Genomic DNA, 18,336 nt, shown 5'->3' with positions numbered 1-18,336 from the left:
GGTTCAGATTTTTTTACCTGGCTGCAGGTTTGCTCATTTGTTATTTTGGTTTTACTAAGTAAGCTTCAGTTTGATGTCAGGATAAGTCCTTCCTGTGTGTTTTTAACTACCCCTTGCATTCATCGACGAAATGCTTTGCTGGAGACGCAGCTGGACTGCAAGTGCCTACTGTGGGCTTGGTCTCAGCAGGTAGGAGAGGTACAGAGCGTACCTCACAGCCCCACAACTCCGTCAGGGTCCACATTTGGGGGGCAGGATTTTTGAGCATAATGGGAAAATCAGACTTCAGGGACAATTATTCACCCCCGCTTGAGAGGAGGTGCGAGGCTTTGGACTAGGAAGGCATCGCTTCAGCCTCCTGCAGCCTGGCTGACAACAGGTACTGCTCCTCAGGCGGTTCCTCAGGGGAACGGAGCCGGGAGCAGCAGGCTGCAGCCTCCAGAAAGCTTGCAAATGGAATGCCCAGAATTAAATCTTACCTGAGGAGCCTAGGAGTAATTCACTGGAGCTGATATCTTGTGACCTCGCATTTAGCAGTACGAGACCAAAATTAGGCTCCTGAGAGGTAAATGTGAATAGTGTCTTTCACTTCCAGAAAACTAGAATCCGGTTTACGGAGATTTTATTATTGAGGGTGCCACTTTAAATGCTAATCACTATTTGCAGGCTCATTACAGCTTCAGACTGGCCTCTTCAAAGGAATGAAGGGGTATTATGTGTTCACCTACCAGCAAAATTCAAACTCCTTTGAAAATCCCAGCTTGAAGCTACAAAGACACAGGCCAAGTGTGAGTTCAGTGATTGTTTTGCCAAGGCCTCTTTCGGTGCCTGTGTCTGTGAGTACAGTCCCAGCCTACACGATGATTCTGTGGTGGTGTACCTAAGCTGGACCTCAGGGGTGTTATGAAATCTGACGTCAGGCCAACATCACACAGCTAGAAGACAAGTGGCTGTTTCTCCGAGGCAGCTGCAACAAGCTGTGCGGGCCAAGCACAGAATCATTCCCCAGTACAGTGTGCTGAAATACCCACTGGTTAAAATGGGAATTTAGAAGTCCTGATGTTTAACCTGTCAATGCAGCCAGTGTATATGCATCATACTGGATACAACCTTCATGTCACAAGCAAGGCTGGCCTGCTGCAACTGCGGATTATGTTTCTGCTCGCCAAATGCCCTGACGCAGGACTTGCCTTAACACACCACTGGTATTACACAACTGAAACTCTTCTGTACACCTGGTGAAGGACTTGTTGGGGCTCCACTGGATCTCTGCCCTTGTTTGATGATTTGTTTGGTAAAACTTAAGCAGGCTGCGTAGGTTGACTTGTGGCTTTTCTGCCTACATTCTGAACAGTCAGGTTAAATTTCAGACTAACCTCTCCCTGCCCTACTCCTGACTACTTGAATGGATTTGCACTGTGTTTAAGTACGGTAAAACTGTGTTGAGCAATTCAATTTTTATTGAATACCAGCTCAATTTCCTAGTTTTTTTCCAAGAGCAGGCATTTTCTGTGCCACATCCCAGGAAGAACTTTTTCCCTCTGTATTTCAGCTCTTACTGTGATATTCCAGAGAACGTGTAGTTTGGGTCTAGGGGTGTGAGCTTTTCCCTTCCGCATGCCTGACTTCCTGAAATCCAGTGCTAAGGCGCTTAGATCTGCTTGTCTTGCTCAAGAGTTGCATCTGCTGACTGAAGCTTACATTTAGGGTTCTGAAAAGTTTCATGCTCCACCTTCCAAAGTGTTCAGGTGTTGAAAGCAGGCTGTGAATGTTCTGTGAACAGGCATGCTGATGCTTGCAGAGAAGTCGAGCAATGTGAAAGTTGACTTGGTTTTTGCATGTGGGCGAGCCTGGTGGTCAGCCTGGGTTTGTCACTTGTCTTTGACGTGACAAGAGGGTGTTAGGAATCACCTAGGGCACACCTAGGGAGCTTCTGCCCAGAATACTTGCAGGGACCTGGAGATATGCTCTGAAGCATCAAGTTTCATGTATTTCTGTTTTTTCAGGGTAAAATCTAAATTAATTCTGAACAGAGGTAATGAGGCTACATCAACATGTTGTTTGAGAGGTTTGGGTATTTAGGGAGGGTTGTTGTTCATTTCTCCTCCCATCTTCTGGTTAGAAGTGTGAAGGCGAGTATTTGAGAGGACTGTGAAGCTTGCAGATTTTGGAATGATGGTGTTGGTATGTTCTTGATGGCTTTTGCCTAGTAAGAGGAGACAGGCAAAATCAAACTATATTTCTTCAAGTGAATTTATCAGCCAGTGCTTGTGAGACAGTTAGGTTGCTTTCTTATTCTTATTTAAGGAAAAATCAGTAATCTTTGTCTGATCCCTGAATTTATGCTGGCTTCCCCTAATGTTTCAACATGAATTTGTATTTTATCCCATTACAAACTCTCGCTTCTTGTATTATTTCTCTATCAATAAATTTCCATGTGTTCATTTACCTGTTCAGATTCTTCTTACTGAAAGCTGCTGTCCATAGAAGAGTTCTTACTCCTCAAGGTAGTTACTTTATGAAGTTCTGAATGGACTCTGTAGGCTGCGATGACAAGTCATCACTGAACGAAGTAAACTGTATAAGAATATGTTACTAACTTTTATAAGTGGTATCAGACAGTTAATTTACAGTTTTTGATGCCACATCTGTAATGCTGAAGGATGGTGGACTACCTGACTCTCACCAGCCTGGGCCTGAAAGTAGTGGAAAGACTTGCATGTAATGGGAGAAAAGACCAGTACTTTTTTTCAAAAAGAGACTTATAATGTATCGCATAAACCCTATGTTTTCTATTGTTTTTTTCAACTCTGTTAGCCTTGCCTTTTACGAGAGGGATGCTGCAGCTGTCTTGTAGAGCAGCCTTTTAATTTTAGGACCCGTGTTTGAGTTTCTCAGTAACTCGCAACAGGTGCACACCTGTCAGGGCAGAATTGTACCTCTGCACCCAGGGCTCTGTCCTCCCACGGCTGGAAGAAGTACTTGAGGTTTTCCCAGGGATGTGACTTTGTCATGGAAACTGCACTCCTTACCAGTAAAATTGTGAACATTTTTAATTTCCTCATGAGAAGAAGGAGAATAAAATTAATTCCAAAGCTGAAAACGTTGAATGGCATTCCCAGACTCACCAGTGGTTTATATAACAGAATCTGTCACTTCAGAAAATTCATAACCCAATCTCTCTTCATAGTACAAGCAGTCTCATAATTTAACAGTGTAAGAAAATTCAAGAATACCAATGTGGACACCCCTGTGTTTCACTGCAGGAGAGAATTACAGCATAGTTCTCAGGAATTCTATTGTGCAAGAACTAGCAATAGCATATAAAATGCTGGTATTCAGCTAATATGCCTTTCTTTTATACTATGTCTCTATTGAATGAAGGAAAAATACCCAAACAAAATGGTACTGTATTTTGATTATTACAAAATCATGGTTATGATTTCCACCGATATCATTTTAGTAAGTGTATACCACAAAATCACAGAAAATACTGCTCCTATAAATAAAGATAGCAGCATGAGAGGTGGCTGAGTTAGTGTGAAGAATAACAGGGTTTTACTGGCAAAAGGGCAATATTTTGAATGCTCATAATTTATTTACTCTATCTATCTTAAAATTTCAGCCCATCAATTATACATGAAACTGAATACCGTAGTATAGGAGGGGACTAAAAGGCAAGTATTCATTTCCAGCTCTAACATCTCAGCCTTTAAACAAGACCTGCTGCTTAGCACACTGTTAAGACAGATGGATAAGTGTTGGTAGATATGAGATTTATAGTTTGGCATTATTTAACTTCTCCATAATTTGCTTGTACTAGTGCCCTTGAGACACATTTTTTCAGAAAGTCTTGATTTTTCTACATTTATTCTGGTAATGGTGTATTGAGAGTTGTTAAGGAAATTAAAGTCCCATTTCAGGCCCCAGTTCAACAAAGCATTTAAGTAATGCTTAACTTAAAGTACATCTTAAACCGAATCCTATTTAAGAAAAGTGAAAAAAAAAGAGAAGCCTTCCGAGGGACTTCCCACATGGTTAAAGTTAAGAGTGTGGGGGCTTTTGTTACAGTGAACTTAGAAACGCTGCCTGTATCACATGAGGCTCAAGAGACTTTCTGTGGAAAGGGACATTTAAAGAAGATATTACCTGTTGTCCAGAAAGCCTGTGTGATGTGGTGAAGGAAGCTGGGAACTTGGCTGAAATTTTGGAGCAGAATATAGAATGAACTGGATTTATCATGCTCAGAGGAAGTACTTTGAGACCAAAAAAGGTGTTTTGCAGTGAAAAAGAACCATTATCTCAGGTCACAAACTTACTGGGCAGTTAGGTGTTGCCCTGAGACATCATGACATTGGAGGCTTTGCTGAAAAGCTGGAAAAAAGACCTTGTCTATGGATCAATGGGGAAACTTCCATCAAACTGGCAGTTAAATCCCTGGTACCTTTCTGTCACAGTTAATACTTCCTCTTTTGGTAGCTCCCTGTTCTGGAGCAACCCTAGGGGACTATATTGACAATTAATGACCGTTACAAAAAGTTTGCCTACTACAGTCCCAGGTCCTGTTAAAAGGACTTGAAAACATTTGATAGTTTTTAAGTAGGTTTGGTATTACTGAGCATAATCTGTATTTCTGGTTCTCCTCGGCAGATTCCATGATACACCTTTCAGTTTTCAAACACAACTAAAAACATTTATATCCACCTCACCTTCCCCAATAAATTGGAAGCTTTTATTTACAGCAGTAAACCCAGATACAGTTATTTTCTTCATACAGGTCGTTTTCCTTATGAAAATTCATTTCATATTCACCAAGAAAGTAGCCGGTGTCCTTGTGTTTTGCCACCTAGTGTGATGCAACATAAAAATCCATAATTTCACTTGTGAAAAACACTCAGATGACAGATAGTGAAGAAAAGAAAAGAAACTTCTGGCTAAATAAGCTCAGTTTCCTACTGTTCATGAGAAATTTAAGGCAAAGAAATTAAAAATAGCCTTCAATATAAAACACCAATCACAATGATGGAAACATTTTTCCACCTACTATTCTGAAGTGTTAGGGAGATCAAAACATATGTAAACCCAAATTTTGTTAAAGAAAAGAAGCAAGTTTATAATGTTTAATGAAAATTCCCATGTGATAGAAATTCAGCACTGCAAAATGGGTTATTTTTCTATATGACAGTATAGGGATAGCTCAGACTCAATAGCTTTCTTAACTAGTTATGTCTCTGTATTTCAGCATATGAATGGAAGTTTTTACAGCATTATAAAAATACATAAATGGATCTGTAGTGAGTCTAAACAAACACACATTAATATGCAGCTAATGACAAGAAGCACTTCTCTTTATGTAGTAGCAAATTGTTATTAAGCAGAAGAAAGTTGGTATTATGTTGATATTACACTCCACAGTTCATTTCACTACATTTTTATTTTAACTTCAAGATGCTTAGAACTTCTTCTGGATACCTTTTATTAAGTTTGTCTGAAGAGGGCAGCCTTTCCTAATGCACTTGGAATTTTCTTAATTTGGCAAGGTTACTGTACGCTGAACAAATTGACAAAGGACATGCTCACAATCCCAAGTTTGCCTCTCATTATTGCCTGTGTTTTCCTTGAAGTCTCTTTCCATGTATATTTATCAACCAACTCCAAAGTATATTATTATTTTAAATATTTGACCTCTGCTAAAATACAGTCCAATTTCACAGACTCTCTATGCTAAAATAATGGAGACTTACTGTGAGATTTCTAGAAAGAAATTTAAAGAGAAGGTTGTTAGGAAATTTCTGAAAATATGAGTGTTGTTTATTCATTCTACAGTCTAGAAATAAGTGCCTTAAGTGCTAAGAATGCATGTGAATACAGTAGGGAAATATCTGTCCCTTTCTGTTGTCGGTTCTCCTTATCTTTCATGTTTTCCATCCTGAACTCTTCTCCAGGCTTCAAAAAGAAGCATTAGCCTGAAAGCAGATGGAGTGGTGTTACTTTTTCTCTTATTTTATGCTTTAATCATAAGGAAACATTAAAAAAAATAATCTTACAGCAAATTTATGCATTGCAATGTTACCAGGAAAGATGAATGGCTACTCCACATTTAGCAATTAGTGTGATAGATTTAAGGGCTCTTAGAAGAATTTATTGCTGTGGTGTGACTTGATCACGGTGCAGGGAGGGGCATTTGAAGAAGCTGGAATGATATATTTTCGCAGTTACTGCTGCTCTAGCCACTGTGTCGCATCTCTCCTCTTGCGATGACAGCTGAATTTGAATGCCTGTCTCACCTTCTGTGGTGTCGGGATTTAGATTGCGTGATAGGCCTGGGGGAGAAGGAGCATAAGCCGAAGTCAGGGAGCAAGCACAGGGGTTTTGAACAAGGAGAACGTAAAGGCTGGTACTGGTGGAAGAGGAAGGTAGGTGAAGGCAGTAGGTGTAGGATTTCACAGCCTTTAGACAAATGAGCACAGTGTTTGCGAAAGCTTATTATCAGAATTACTAGAATCTCTCTATAAAAATCACATCCAACACGTTGCTTGGGCAGTAAGAGTAATGTTCTGGATCCTGGGCAAAACAGTCAGCTAACCGTATTTTCAGTAATTCTCTTTATAAATGTCTGCCACCAAGTGAGAGTACTGTGTGTACCCAGGAGCCCAGCAAGTTTGCTGTGGTCGTTGACGAGTAACAAACCTTGTACTGCTTCACAGTCGCAGCGGCTGTCACCCGTGCCAGTTGTATTACGCTAGCACTGACTGCAGTCAAACTGCAATACGATGTCACCCCTTCAGTTTGTCAGCTCCGTGTCTCAGTTCATGATTAGGCAGTATCAGTGCTAATCTAGTCAAATGCTCCCTTTTTTTACTTTGTTGACTTTTTAGGAAAATAAGAGTATAAAGACAAATTTCCTCATTGTCACTAGAGCTAAAGTACCGAATAATTGAGTTTATTCCTCCCACAAACTAAGACTATTATTGAAAGCTGCTAGGTGTTTGTGCTACCAAACTCACTGAAACCTCATGTCAAGCATGACAGAAGGCTTGCTCAAAATCTTACCATGACACACCTATTTACCTGATTTTATATTCCTTGAATTTTCCTTGCTGTTTTCATTGATCTGAAAAAACACCCCTTTCTTCCTACCTCATCTTTCCTACAGCAGCCACTTGCTCAGAAATGGAGGCAGATCGCTTCAGTTCCTTCCAACCCCAGACTCCCAGTGACAGGACCGCTCTGGAAAGTATGGGGCTTCTTCCTGTTCCCGCCAGAGCAGAAATCTCATTGTGTCCCTGCGTACAAAGCACTCAACTTCCTACACGTTGGATAAACAATTGCATGCTTGTGCTATGGTCTTCTAAGATGTCAGATCTTCTCCCTGCAGGCCAAAGATCCACTAGTGTGTTCTTCCTAAATCCTCTAAGCAGTTACACCTTAATTGTGTTTATATCAGCATTTTCTTTTGAGACAACACCTAACTGACATTGATTGCTTGTTTTCATTTTTTTTTTACTAATCTTGGGAGGGAACATCATGCTTTTTGCCAGACACCAATACTTGCTGTCTCTCACTGTTTCCTTTGTTTAATGAGTATGCAAAAGATATGGAGGGTGGATTTCTGAGGTTGTAATGAGAAGAAATGTACAAATAATTCTTACATTTCCAATACATCACTATTTTGAAGTGGGAAATGTGACTTTCTCTTTTGACTGCTTGGGAATATTTTCAAAATTAGGTTGTCAAAAATTTGGCTACTTTTATTGTGTCCTGGTCTTAATTTAGTGGGACTTGCCAGCATTTTTCCTGAATGTTTGAATACTTTAAAATTTTGATTATTCTGAGAATGACTCATTTATCTAGAAAATAGCCTTTTGTTGTTCTCCCTTTTATTTGTCTCGCCATTAAAGAGATCATTAGAGTACCTCCTCCACCTTTCTGTGATTGCATTGTTTGCAAATAAAGATTTTTATTTTTGTACTTTCCTGAACCCTCATGATTCATGTCTTTACCACCCAGTACTGAAATACATGTAAAATATTCTGATTAGTATATCTACTCTATACCATCTTCTACTCCAAATTCTGCATGATTGTCTTTTTCATTCTCTTACCAAGACTCTTCTGTGTTCTGGCTTTATTATAATCTTCAATGTAATCATAATCCTGAATTCTTATGATCTTTACTGAACATTAATAAAAGAAGGAAGGATCCCTCCCCCCCCCCCCCCCCCCTTATGAAAGCATCCATTGTTTTTGTATTTGCATTTGTTCCTCTAATGATTTTTGGCACTCTCCATAGTGTATCATTGAAGGTCTCCCACTGACTGTCAGTCTTCTGTGTGGACACTTCATTATCTTTTAGCAGCTCAGACCTGATATTGCTCAAAGATTCTGGGTCACTTTTCATATTTCTTGTCTGCTTTTTTAACAGGGTGGATGTCTTCCTCAGAATAGTTACTGGAAAAGAACAGTTCTCACTACAGTGAAATTCTTTTACCTTCCTGATGTTATTCCTTTGTCTCAAATCAACATATATCTGTTAATTCCATTTTTGCAGACCTATGCAAACTTCTGAAAAAAGCCACATCTTTCAGTCCCACAAATCTAATCCCATTCCACTGTCTTCCATAACCAAGACTATCTTTTTTTTTTAAGTTAGTTCCCTATACCTCCTTGTGCCCCAGTGTTTCACTTAGGAAAATGGTGAGAGTTCAAAGGACATAAAAGACATGGTATGTTCCAAGTTCTTCCAATAATGCATCTTATATTGCATTGTGCATTCTTCCAGTAGGAGTACATGTCCTAGTAAGATCAGTACTGTTGCGTTCCCTGACTGTTTGAAGTTACTGAATGCTGATAATATAACAACTTAACATGATATAATACTTACTTCCTACCTTGCAGTCTTTTTTCCACAGAAGCAGCTGCTAGCTTCTAAAAATCCACTTTCAAACTATATTATCTTTCATAAGGCTGTGTTGTGCTCCCCTACCTTATCTCTAGTGCCTGTGAGAGTTCTTGACCTCAAAGCATGAAATGTTTCTATATTCTCGTTTTCCTTTTTTTGACTAAAGCTGATGTGATTTTTCCTCCTTATCTTATTGCATGTTTCCAAGCCTTGTGACTTTCTTACAATTTCTTAATTGTACATTTTATGGGATAAAGATGCCAACTTTATGTCAACTCCATCTGGAAGACTTGAAGGTTGTTCCTCGATCTCTTTGCAGCTTATCTTCAAATTTTCTGGCTTTGGGAGAAAGTACTGACTGCACAGCAAGTCAGGGTGTATGTGGCATCTCCACAGAGATGAGTTCTTTCACCATATTAAAATTCCTAAGAAAGAAGTTGTTGCTTGTCACCAACCATAACAGTTGTTCAGCTTGTTTGTGATTCAAATATTCGGTGCTTGTGTTGGTCAATACAGCTGGGAATGGAGAAGGAATTAATGGCTACAGTATTGCTGGTTCAAGCTTGACCAGCCAGTTTTGCTAAGGCAGATGTCATTTGAGGTGGGTAATGCGATCTCTAATATCAGTTCTTACTCAGTTTGTGAGATATCAAAGGCTTGTGGACTTCATCACCATTTAAAGATATACTTTGAAATTTCAAATACATTCATTATTAGTTTTAACAATCAAGTAGAATGTGGGAGGTCATGAAGTGATTTTTTTTTTTTTTAAAACAAAACTCCTGGTTGGTAAGTATAATGAGAGTTTCTGAAGAGAGGATATTTTCAACCCTGGCTTCGTCCAGAATTTTTTTTTCCTTCCAGGGTGCTACAGTATCTATGTTAAATTGGTGAGCAGGAGTGGACAAAGAGGGAAAAAGGGGGGAATCACAGTATCATGACAAGCCCTACACTATAGTTCAGAGCCCATGTCAAATTACTAAGCTGTCAGGAGTCCACTGTTGGAGTGAGTAATAGATGAATTATATGACTTTTGGCAATTTCACCTCAAAAATTTTGAGTCACTATGTTGATGAGCAGGAGTAGATAGTGGATATAAAATGCAAGTGAGTACTTTGAGTTAGTGCCTGAGTTCCTATAAAAATGTCTCCTGAATGCATTTGCTTCATCAAAGCCCAAACCCACAGGTTCAGAGAGATGCACTCCTATGGTTGACAGCTCAGTCAATATCTCTCCTGCTCTGTCTCTCCCTGTCATAACATTGATTTCTGTAAGCTAGAAGAAATAATCCCTGATGACATTGTGCAACAATCTTTAGGAAAGTTTGTTTTCCCACTGCATACTTTTTCATACACACCTTACAAATGTATTTCATTACTTATAAACTTTACCTCTCATAATTCTGTTATATTTTGCATCTGTTCCATCTGGACCATTGTGTCCAGATCAGCTGCTTTTTTAATGCTTTCTTCTTGATTTTATACTTTTATGGGACAACATACTTGATGATTCTCCCACATATCTCATCACTGCAAAACATTGATGTCGCTTTGACATATGCTATCCACTCAGCTGCCAAGCTAGCTGAAGGCATCATGCACCTTTTGCATGGGAGAAGACCATACTGTCATGCCACATACTGTCGTTGCACTGCTGTCAACACCACTATGATGTTCCTGTTATTAATCGAATTATCAACCTTTATCTTCATTTTTCTGACAAAAAAAAATATCCATCTCTGGAATTTCATCGTGCTAGTCTCACTAGAAAGCAGGTAGTTTTCCAGGCAGTAATGGAGGATTTTTAACTGTGAGGAGCCTGAAAATTAGTTGGACAGGATGGAAGAAACCATAGATCTTTAAAGTATTTGCAATTTGTTTTTTCTTATGTCCAGAGAGGCACTAGCTATGAATTTCCAGCATAGTATTGGTATTGTTGAAAAATGGGTCGAGGTTTCAAAGAGAGCAAGGAATTGTATATATTTGTGGCACAGGAGTGAAAAAGGCTTCATAGGTGAGCATCACATCTATAATGAACCGGCCTCAGTGGGGTTTGTCTCCCCACGGAGCCAGGTGTGATAGCAGATTGGAAGCAGAGGAAACTCTTTCCACTGAGCTGACTCCTCTGATCCGTTGAGATGATGTTTGTGAGGAGGAGGCTGTGAAGGATTTAGTATTATTAAGTGTGCGAGGTCTTACCCCCCACAGAATCAACAAGGCTTAAGGGTGCCTGGAGCCAGACCAGAGGCAGGGATGGATTGATACGTAGGCATGAAGTCTCTGTTGTTTCAAGAGATATTACTGGTTCAAATTTCAGACTCTCTAGTTCCTCTAAACGCTATTTTTGATCAGACAGAATCAGATAAGTTGTCACCTTTTCTATTTAACTTGTATATAGGCATTAATAACTTGTCATTTTCTATACTGCATTCTTGTGGAGTAAACTCAATAAGTAAAAAGAAATAAAACTTGGTACTTTAAAAAACACCTCTCCCTCTTTCTGCTACAGTTAATGGCAAAAGGACTTCACCCACTGTTTGTTTCTGAAGAGTCATAAAGGACATTATAGCCCTTGATAGTATGAGGTTAAAACTTTTTAATTTGTGTTTCTCCTCATAAACTCCTGCTGTGAAAAAAAATAAAATAAGCAACTGAACCTCAAAGCCTGTATTTAATAAGAAGCCATTGAATATTGTTCCTTTTAAACATAACATTACTGGTTCCTCTTTGCAAAAGTCACAGATATACAGAACTCAATGAAAGAAAAGAAAGCAAACTTCAAAGGAAGAACTTCAGTGCCTTAACATCTCACAATGTTATCAGATGTCACTATTACTTTGTCCAGCAAATGAATTTTTGTATTTAAGGAAAAATCAGGGAAATTCCATACCAAATAATAGGGAAAAAAGTAAACGAGATATTGGACAGTGCAAATATATTCTGAATTTGATGTCAGCCTTTGCATAAACAGCTGGACATTACACTCTTTGAACAAGCAACCTCTCCAGTAAAACTGATGAGCAAGATACCTGCTAAATGCCAGCAGGATTTGAGGCCAGGAAATCGAAGAGCCCGGGAATTGGTAGCGTGTCATGTATATTACGTAACTATAACTGCATTCTCAAAGAACTACAGCAATAAGTCTAAGTAGTTTTTTTCCCTTAACCCCCACCCACCCCCACCCCCCAGTTTTGATATGATTAAATGCTTAGTATTTTCTTTGGGTTACTTTCGTATTTTTATATTTTCTCTATTCGTATTGTTTTCTCTATTTATAAGTAAAAATCTCTTCTCCCTTTCTTGCCCAGCCAAAATATTCCAAGTTCTGAAAGTCAAGACAGTACTTTACAGTTTTACCAGCGAGCTGCCTTTGAAGGATTAATACAGTTCGTAGGAGTTCACAAGGCTGTTCAGAAATACCCCTATTACATACCAAATTTGTGACCAGAAAACCCCTTTAAACCCTAGAAGAGGACAAATTGCCTAGGTCCCTTGGTAAAATCGAAAACAGGGAGTGTGGGTAGATTTAATTTCACCTAACATCAGCCATCCAAAGTTAGATATCTCAATTAAACTGGCTGCTTAGCTTCTCTCCCCATTGAGTGGATGGAAAGAGACAGGTACTTCCAGACAGTAATTCAGCCCCTCTTAAGATACTTTTCCAAGCTAATGAGATGAATTGCCATACCCATCAGAAGGCTTTATAAGTTTATTTGGCTGTAGAACAAGTTATAAGCTTTGGCTTTGTTATCGGGATATATACACTTTGCTTTTAGAAATATTGCCAGAGTAACGACACTTGTAACTCTTTCTCTGTGCTCTGCTTTTTGTTCCTAATTTTTAAGGGTTGCCTTACATCAAAGCTCTCTTGACGGAACACGTAATTATTTATGGACTGTATGTGATCTATGCTCGTGTTGTATACAGTCACTAATAGCCTTAGCCCAAGAATGAAATAGTAACATATATTTTCATGAGCAATCCTGCTCATGAAAATGCTCAGATTTCCATGTATTCTCCTAAAAGTATTTTCTGGCCTCTTGCTATGTTATCTACTGTGTTCGGTAGTAGGAAACTTCTGAGAAAACAGTTTTCCTGTGAACTGCATATAAAACAGTGGTTTTGCACATACGCTGCATCATTTGCTCTTCTTTTATCTGTGCCACTTCATTGCTATGAAAAGTACTATTTTCCTGCTCTCATGGGGATTTGGAAGCAGTCTGATGTTTCATCAGCATTCTTCACACTCAGGCCTGGATCTGGTTGTGCGCTTGAAGCACATGTTGTATCTGAACCTAGATCAGATTTTCTCCTCTCATACCAAGTGTTGTCTGGGCAGCAGCGTGCAGGCCACCAGCTTTCATCTCTCTTCTTTTTTTTTCTTTTTTTTCCATAACTTCCACCTCAGATACTTAAACTCACATATCCACTTAGCATTTTTATTACCTTCAGAGGTACAGCCATCTGTGAAAGTTGTTACACCTTTCTAAAGTTTTCAGCAGAAGTTCATTGGTCTTTTGAAGCGACTGGTGGTCACCTGCAGCTGTGTGGGTTTAAGCTCTCTTCACAGGTGGGGGAATGAGGAGTGGCAAGGACATAAGGAACAGCTTGGACAAGCAGATGATTAGAATAGTCAGTCCTAATTAGTTTTTAATAGGTGGGTGATGGTGGTGGCGTTGTACCTGCATATGGCTGAGAGACAGCTCGCAGGGAGCAGAAATGAGCTGGGAAGGTAGAAGGGTTGGATGTAAAATTAGCGAAGTGCAGGGGCTTGCTAGGGGCCTTGGGGGAGCTGAGAGTTGCTTGGTTTAGGTGTTTCAAATGATGCTCTCAGGGAGCTCGACAAGACCAGCGAGGGAGATTCTGTCTAGGGTTTGTGCTAAAGTGCTAGTTGTGCCAGAGGGAGAGTGCTTAGATGTCCCGTGTGCGTGCTCCCCCTTTCTCAAAGCGAAGAGTGATGAGGAAGGTGATTGTATCTGAAGGAAGGGATGTGGCTTAAGGGGCTATATGCAGCCTGTGTTTTCCCTGGTAAGATACTTTGTGAAAATTCAACACCTCGAGGTCTCCTTTGTGGTGCAAGCTGCATGCAAAGGCTATTCGTCCATCAGTGTGACCTTGGCTGCTATGTGTGAAGGGTCATACTCCTAGGGGTAGTTAGGGCATTGTCCAATTTCTACCAATTGCAGTGAGATAGGAGTGAGAGTGTGCGTATATGTCTGTGTCTTTGGACTTTGATCATGTGTGTTTTTTTAAAGTTACCTGCCTCAAATATTTTAACCACTGAGACAAGTGGGGGATGTGGTCAAGCCTTCAGCTTTTTTTTTTTCGTGTTGCCCCTTAGAACTTGGAAAGAAGCTCTGATGGAAGTATTTTCGAGATCTTTCAGAATCTATCCCAAATGACCTGATGTAGAAGCTCCTGTGTGTGAGCAGTGTAAGCCTTTGCCCTATAACTTAATATTTTGATTGCCTTGGAACGTGCAATTGATCCTGCTCATTGATCTATGAATGTAAAGGGGTGGTGGGGGGGGAAAAGCCTGGGAGGATTGGGGAAATAAATGCTGATCTTAGAACTTTTATGCTACTGTTTTTACACTTTTTTTTTTTGTTAAGTGAGTACCTTTTAAACAAATTGGGAAATGAAGTCAGCTTCTAAATACTTCTGAAGCCCTGGTCTTTTCTTGTTTGTAAAGTTAGACAAAAAATTATGTTCTGCCTCTGTCTTTGGAGGAATTTGTCTACTGGCTGCCTAGCCTGGAAAGGTTCTCTTGTTTCTCTGTAATAATGCAGTACTATTTCTCTGAAGGATATCTTTCTTTGGGATGTCCTTGAAACAGAGGTGGGAGAGTTCAAAAGTGATTGCTGTAGAGGAAATGTACCTACTAGAGATAACAGGTGTTGGGGTAAGTAACGAAACCAAAGGCTGCTATTTATGTGTTTAAGCAGGAGGAATATGGAGGTTTTTATTGGACAATAATAAAGGCATACATTATGTATATTAATTTTGAAATTAAAAAAGGTGTGTGGTCCTTGTGGAAAGGCATCTTCCTGGAAAACAGCTCCCAGAAAAACTCCAGCTATCTCATTATTCAACTGGTTGTTCATAGATTGACTAGGCTTTCTTCTGAAGTAGGTAGAGATAGTTTTTGTAAGTTTTTATAGACCTGAAATCAGCATTCTGTGCAGTTTGTCTTTTTCAAAGTTTCTGTCAAAAGAAACCGTTATTCTGTTGCATGGTGTATTTGTTTATTAAAAAATGACTATTCTAAGGGTGTCTAGTAGAAGCTCAATACACTAAACAGTAATGCTAATAATTAAATTTGTAAAATAACTGCTTTTTGATAGACTAACACGAAAGCACAATTACAGCAGTGGCTGTTTCTCATTAGTGGGAATGACACGCCAGCTTTTTTTATGTAATGATGTGTAAGCCCTAGTGGTTATAGCTGGCATAGAAATGTACTATACACTTGGGTGTTAAAAACCGTAGGCTATTTATTTTCATACTTACAAAGATTATACTACATTGTGGTATATAAATCTCACTTGGATTGTCTTACTTGTATTTTTTAGTATAATTTATGTCCATATGGTTGAAATTTGAATCTGTCCCCCTATTAGTATCCTCCTGGTGACATATTGTACTGATAGATTAGTATCTCATGTCTGGAAAGCCTGTTTCAATTAAGATCTCTTGAGTAGGTAACTCAAATCTACCTGATCTTTCTGATACAGATAGCTTTGTTGTCACAACGTTTTTGTAATACCTGAGCTTACACAGTATTGTAATGATATGCTTGCAAGATATTTGGCTACTGACTGTGGCTTGTGGTGTTTTGTGGTTTTTTAGAGTCAACAAATTCATGTAAGCGAGGGGTGGATTTGGAGGAGCTTTGTGTTATGCTAGGCCCTAGCCTAAACTAGGAGTAAGTGGCGTAGAAGTTCGCGGTATAAAGTTACTTTGAAACTGGGGATAATACATATTTTAATAATTGGTGGTGTTCTCGTGGATACCATATTGCATTGATTCTTCTGCAATATCAAAGGCAGTTTGATTATAAGGTCTGTTATGTGATACATGATAGGGATATGAAAGTCCGTGTTATGGCCTTCTTTCTTAGTGCTTCAGAAATCAAATACAGAGAATCAGGTGAAAGAAGTGTAGGGATAAATCATAAAAGTCTGTGGTTCTTTTCTTCAAAAAGAAGTTGATAAACAGCTAATTTCATTTATTACCTATTCCAAAAATATGTAAGCTTCATTTTTGAGTGAAGTGATTCTGAAAGAACAATTTTGCTTTATTTTCTACAAGTTAAGAAAAGCCTCTATAAAACTACTATGAAGTAGGGAATGAAACGTCACTATGACTTAGGGAAAAATACAGATATAACTTCTCAGAACAGGCAGACAAACATCCTAAATGGTGTCCTTAAAATCATAGAATGGTTTGTGTTGGAAGGGACCTTAAAGATTGACTAGTTCCCTCCTGCCCCCACCATGGGCAGGGACACCTTCCACTAGATCAGGTTGCTCAAAGCCCCATCCCACCTGGTCTTGAACACTTCTAGAGATGGGACATCCACAACTTCTCTGGGCAATCAGTTCCAATGTCTCACTAACCTCATGGTGAAGAATTTCTTCCTAATATCTAATCTGAAGTCCACCCTCTTTCAGTTTAAAGCCATTTCCCCTTGTCCTATCACTACATGCCCTTGTAAAAAGCCCCTCTGCAGCTTTCTTGTAGGCCCCCTTTCGGTATTGGAAGGCTGCTATAAGGTCTCCCCAGGTTGAACAATTCCAACTTCTTCAGCCTGTCCTTACAGGAGAGGTGCTTCAGCCCTCTGATCATCTTTGTGGCCCTCCTCTGAACTTGCTCCAACAGGTCCAGGTCCTTCTTATGTTGGGAGCCCCGGAGCTGAACGCAGTTCTCAAGGTGGGGTCTCATGCATGGAGTAGAGGGCAAGAATCCCCTCCCTCGACCTGCCGGTTACGCTTCGTTTAATGCAGCCCAGGATATGGTTGGCTGCAAGTGCACATTGCTGTGTCATATTGAGCTTTTCATCCATCAATACCCACAAGCCTTTCTCCTCAGGGCTGCTCTCAATCCGTTCTCTGTTCAGCCTGTATTTGTGTTTGGGATTGCTCTAGCCCAGGTGCTAGATCTTTCACTTGGCCCTGTTGAATGTCATGAGGTTTGCATAGGCCCACCTCTAAAGGCTGTAAAGGTTCTCTGGATGGCATCCCTTCCCTCCAGTGTGTCAATTGCACCACTCAGCTTGGTGTCATCAGCAAACTTGCTGAGGGTACAGTCAATCCCACTGCCCATGTCACTGACAAAGATGTTAAACAGTGCTGGCTCCAGTGCCAGCTGCTGAGGAGTGCTGCTCATCACTGGTTTCCACTTGAACATCGAACTGTTGACCACAGCTCTTTGGGTGTGACCATACAGCCAATTCCTTATCCATTGAGTGGTCCCTCAAACTCCATCAAATCCATGCCTCTCCAGTTTAGAGACATGGATGTTGTGCAGGACAGCTTTGCACAAGCCCAGGTATGTAAGGGCTCTTTTTGAAACCTGTGCAGGCTTTCCCTGCTTGCTCCCGAGGCCTGGATGTGGAGATAAAGAAAAGGCTTCGTTTGTTGTCTGAGTGCCAGGCTGCAGAGTGATTATGCCTTAAAATGTAGTGAGGAAGCAACTAGCATGAACTCTGGCTCTCAGCTCACCTGCACATCAGTTCTGTGCACACCTGCCTGCAATGAGGGGCTGCCCAAAGCCTCCCAATGAGGGGCATGCCCAAAGCCCCCCACAGCTTAAATCCTGGTCTGGGAAGAAGAGACCTCCTTAGATGAGCTTGGAAGGAGTAGACGGCTTGGTGGAGCGTGAGCTGGCTGCAAAGGTGCTTTGCTGCATGTAGGCATATTCCAGGGCAGAACTTGGTTAGATAAGCGATTGCATATGACCAGCACTTACATATGCAATAAAGGATCTTACTTCTTCACTGACTTGGGGTCTGTGCCTTCATGTGCCACACCGGTAGAGGATGTCGGTTGTTTTTCCATTTAGAGCATGTTTGCTTAATCTGAGTAAATTACCTGGTTGAAAGGTGGTGCTTGGCAGCCGCAGTTTAGGTTAGGGATCAGCGTTTAAATTTGGCATCTAGGTGACACACAGAAGTTGAGGCAACATTACTGGCAAATTCAGCATACTCTCATCTCTGATTTTAATGCTAATGCATTGTATTTGTGGTTTTTTGATGGTTTTGTTTATTTTTTTTTATTGTGGGAGCTTACGTAGTTGAGATTGGTGAAGCTGACTTATGATGGAGATGTTGGTGAATATTTGACATGTCTATCTTTTTATTTTGCAGAGAACTACAGCCAACAAGACTTCTGGTGCTCCTTCCTACAGCAGATGGTCCAGTTCACAGCCCCATCAG

At 40.1% G+C, this 18,336-nt stretch overlaps 1 protein-coding gene across 4 annotated transcripts in view; it reads left to right on the top strand.

Annotated features, from left to right (window-relative positions):
* The window catches only part of LOC308063196 (uncharacterized protein), a 251,665-nt gene that overhangs the window by 89,750 nt on the left and 143,579 nt on the right, over positions 1-18,336 (top strand). For 3 of the 4 annotated variants that reach the window (XM_080385830.1, XM_080385829.1, XM_080385831.1), the window contains exon 2: positions 18,268-18,336. In XM_080385830.1, the coding sequence (XP_080241956.1) occupies positions 18,268-18,336 (69 nt within the window). The other variant, XR_013927872.1, reaches the window with a different exon arrangement.

The sequence above is a fragment of the Falco punctatus genome, assembly GCF_963210335.1.
Source record: "Falco punctatus genome assembly, chromosome: 4".
In the NCBI taxonomy this organism is placed as follows: Eukaryota; Metazoa; Chordata; class Aves; order Falconiformes; family Falconidae; genus Falco; species Falco punctatus.
Note: the sequence above shows the minus strand (reverse complement) of the source record. Positions and strands in the feature narration are given on the sequence as shown.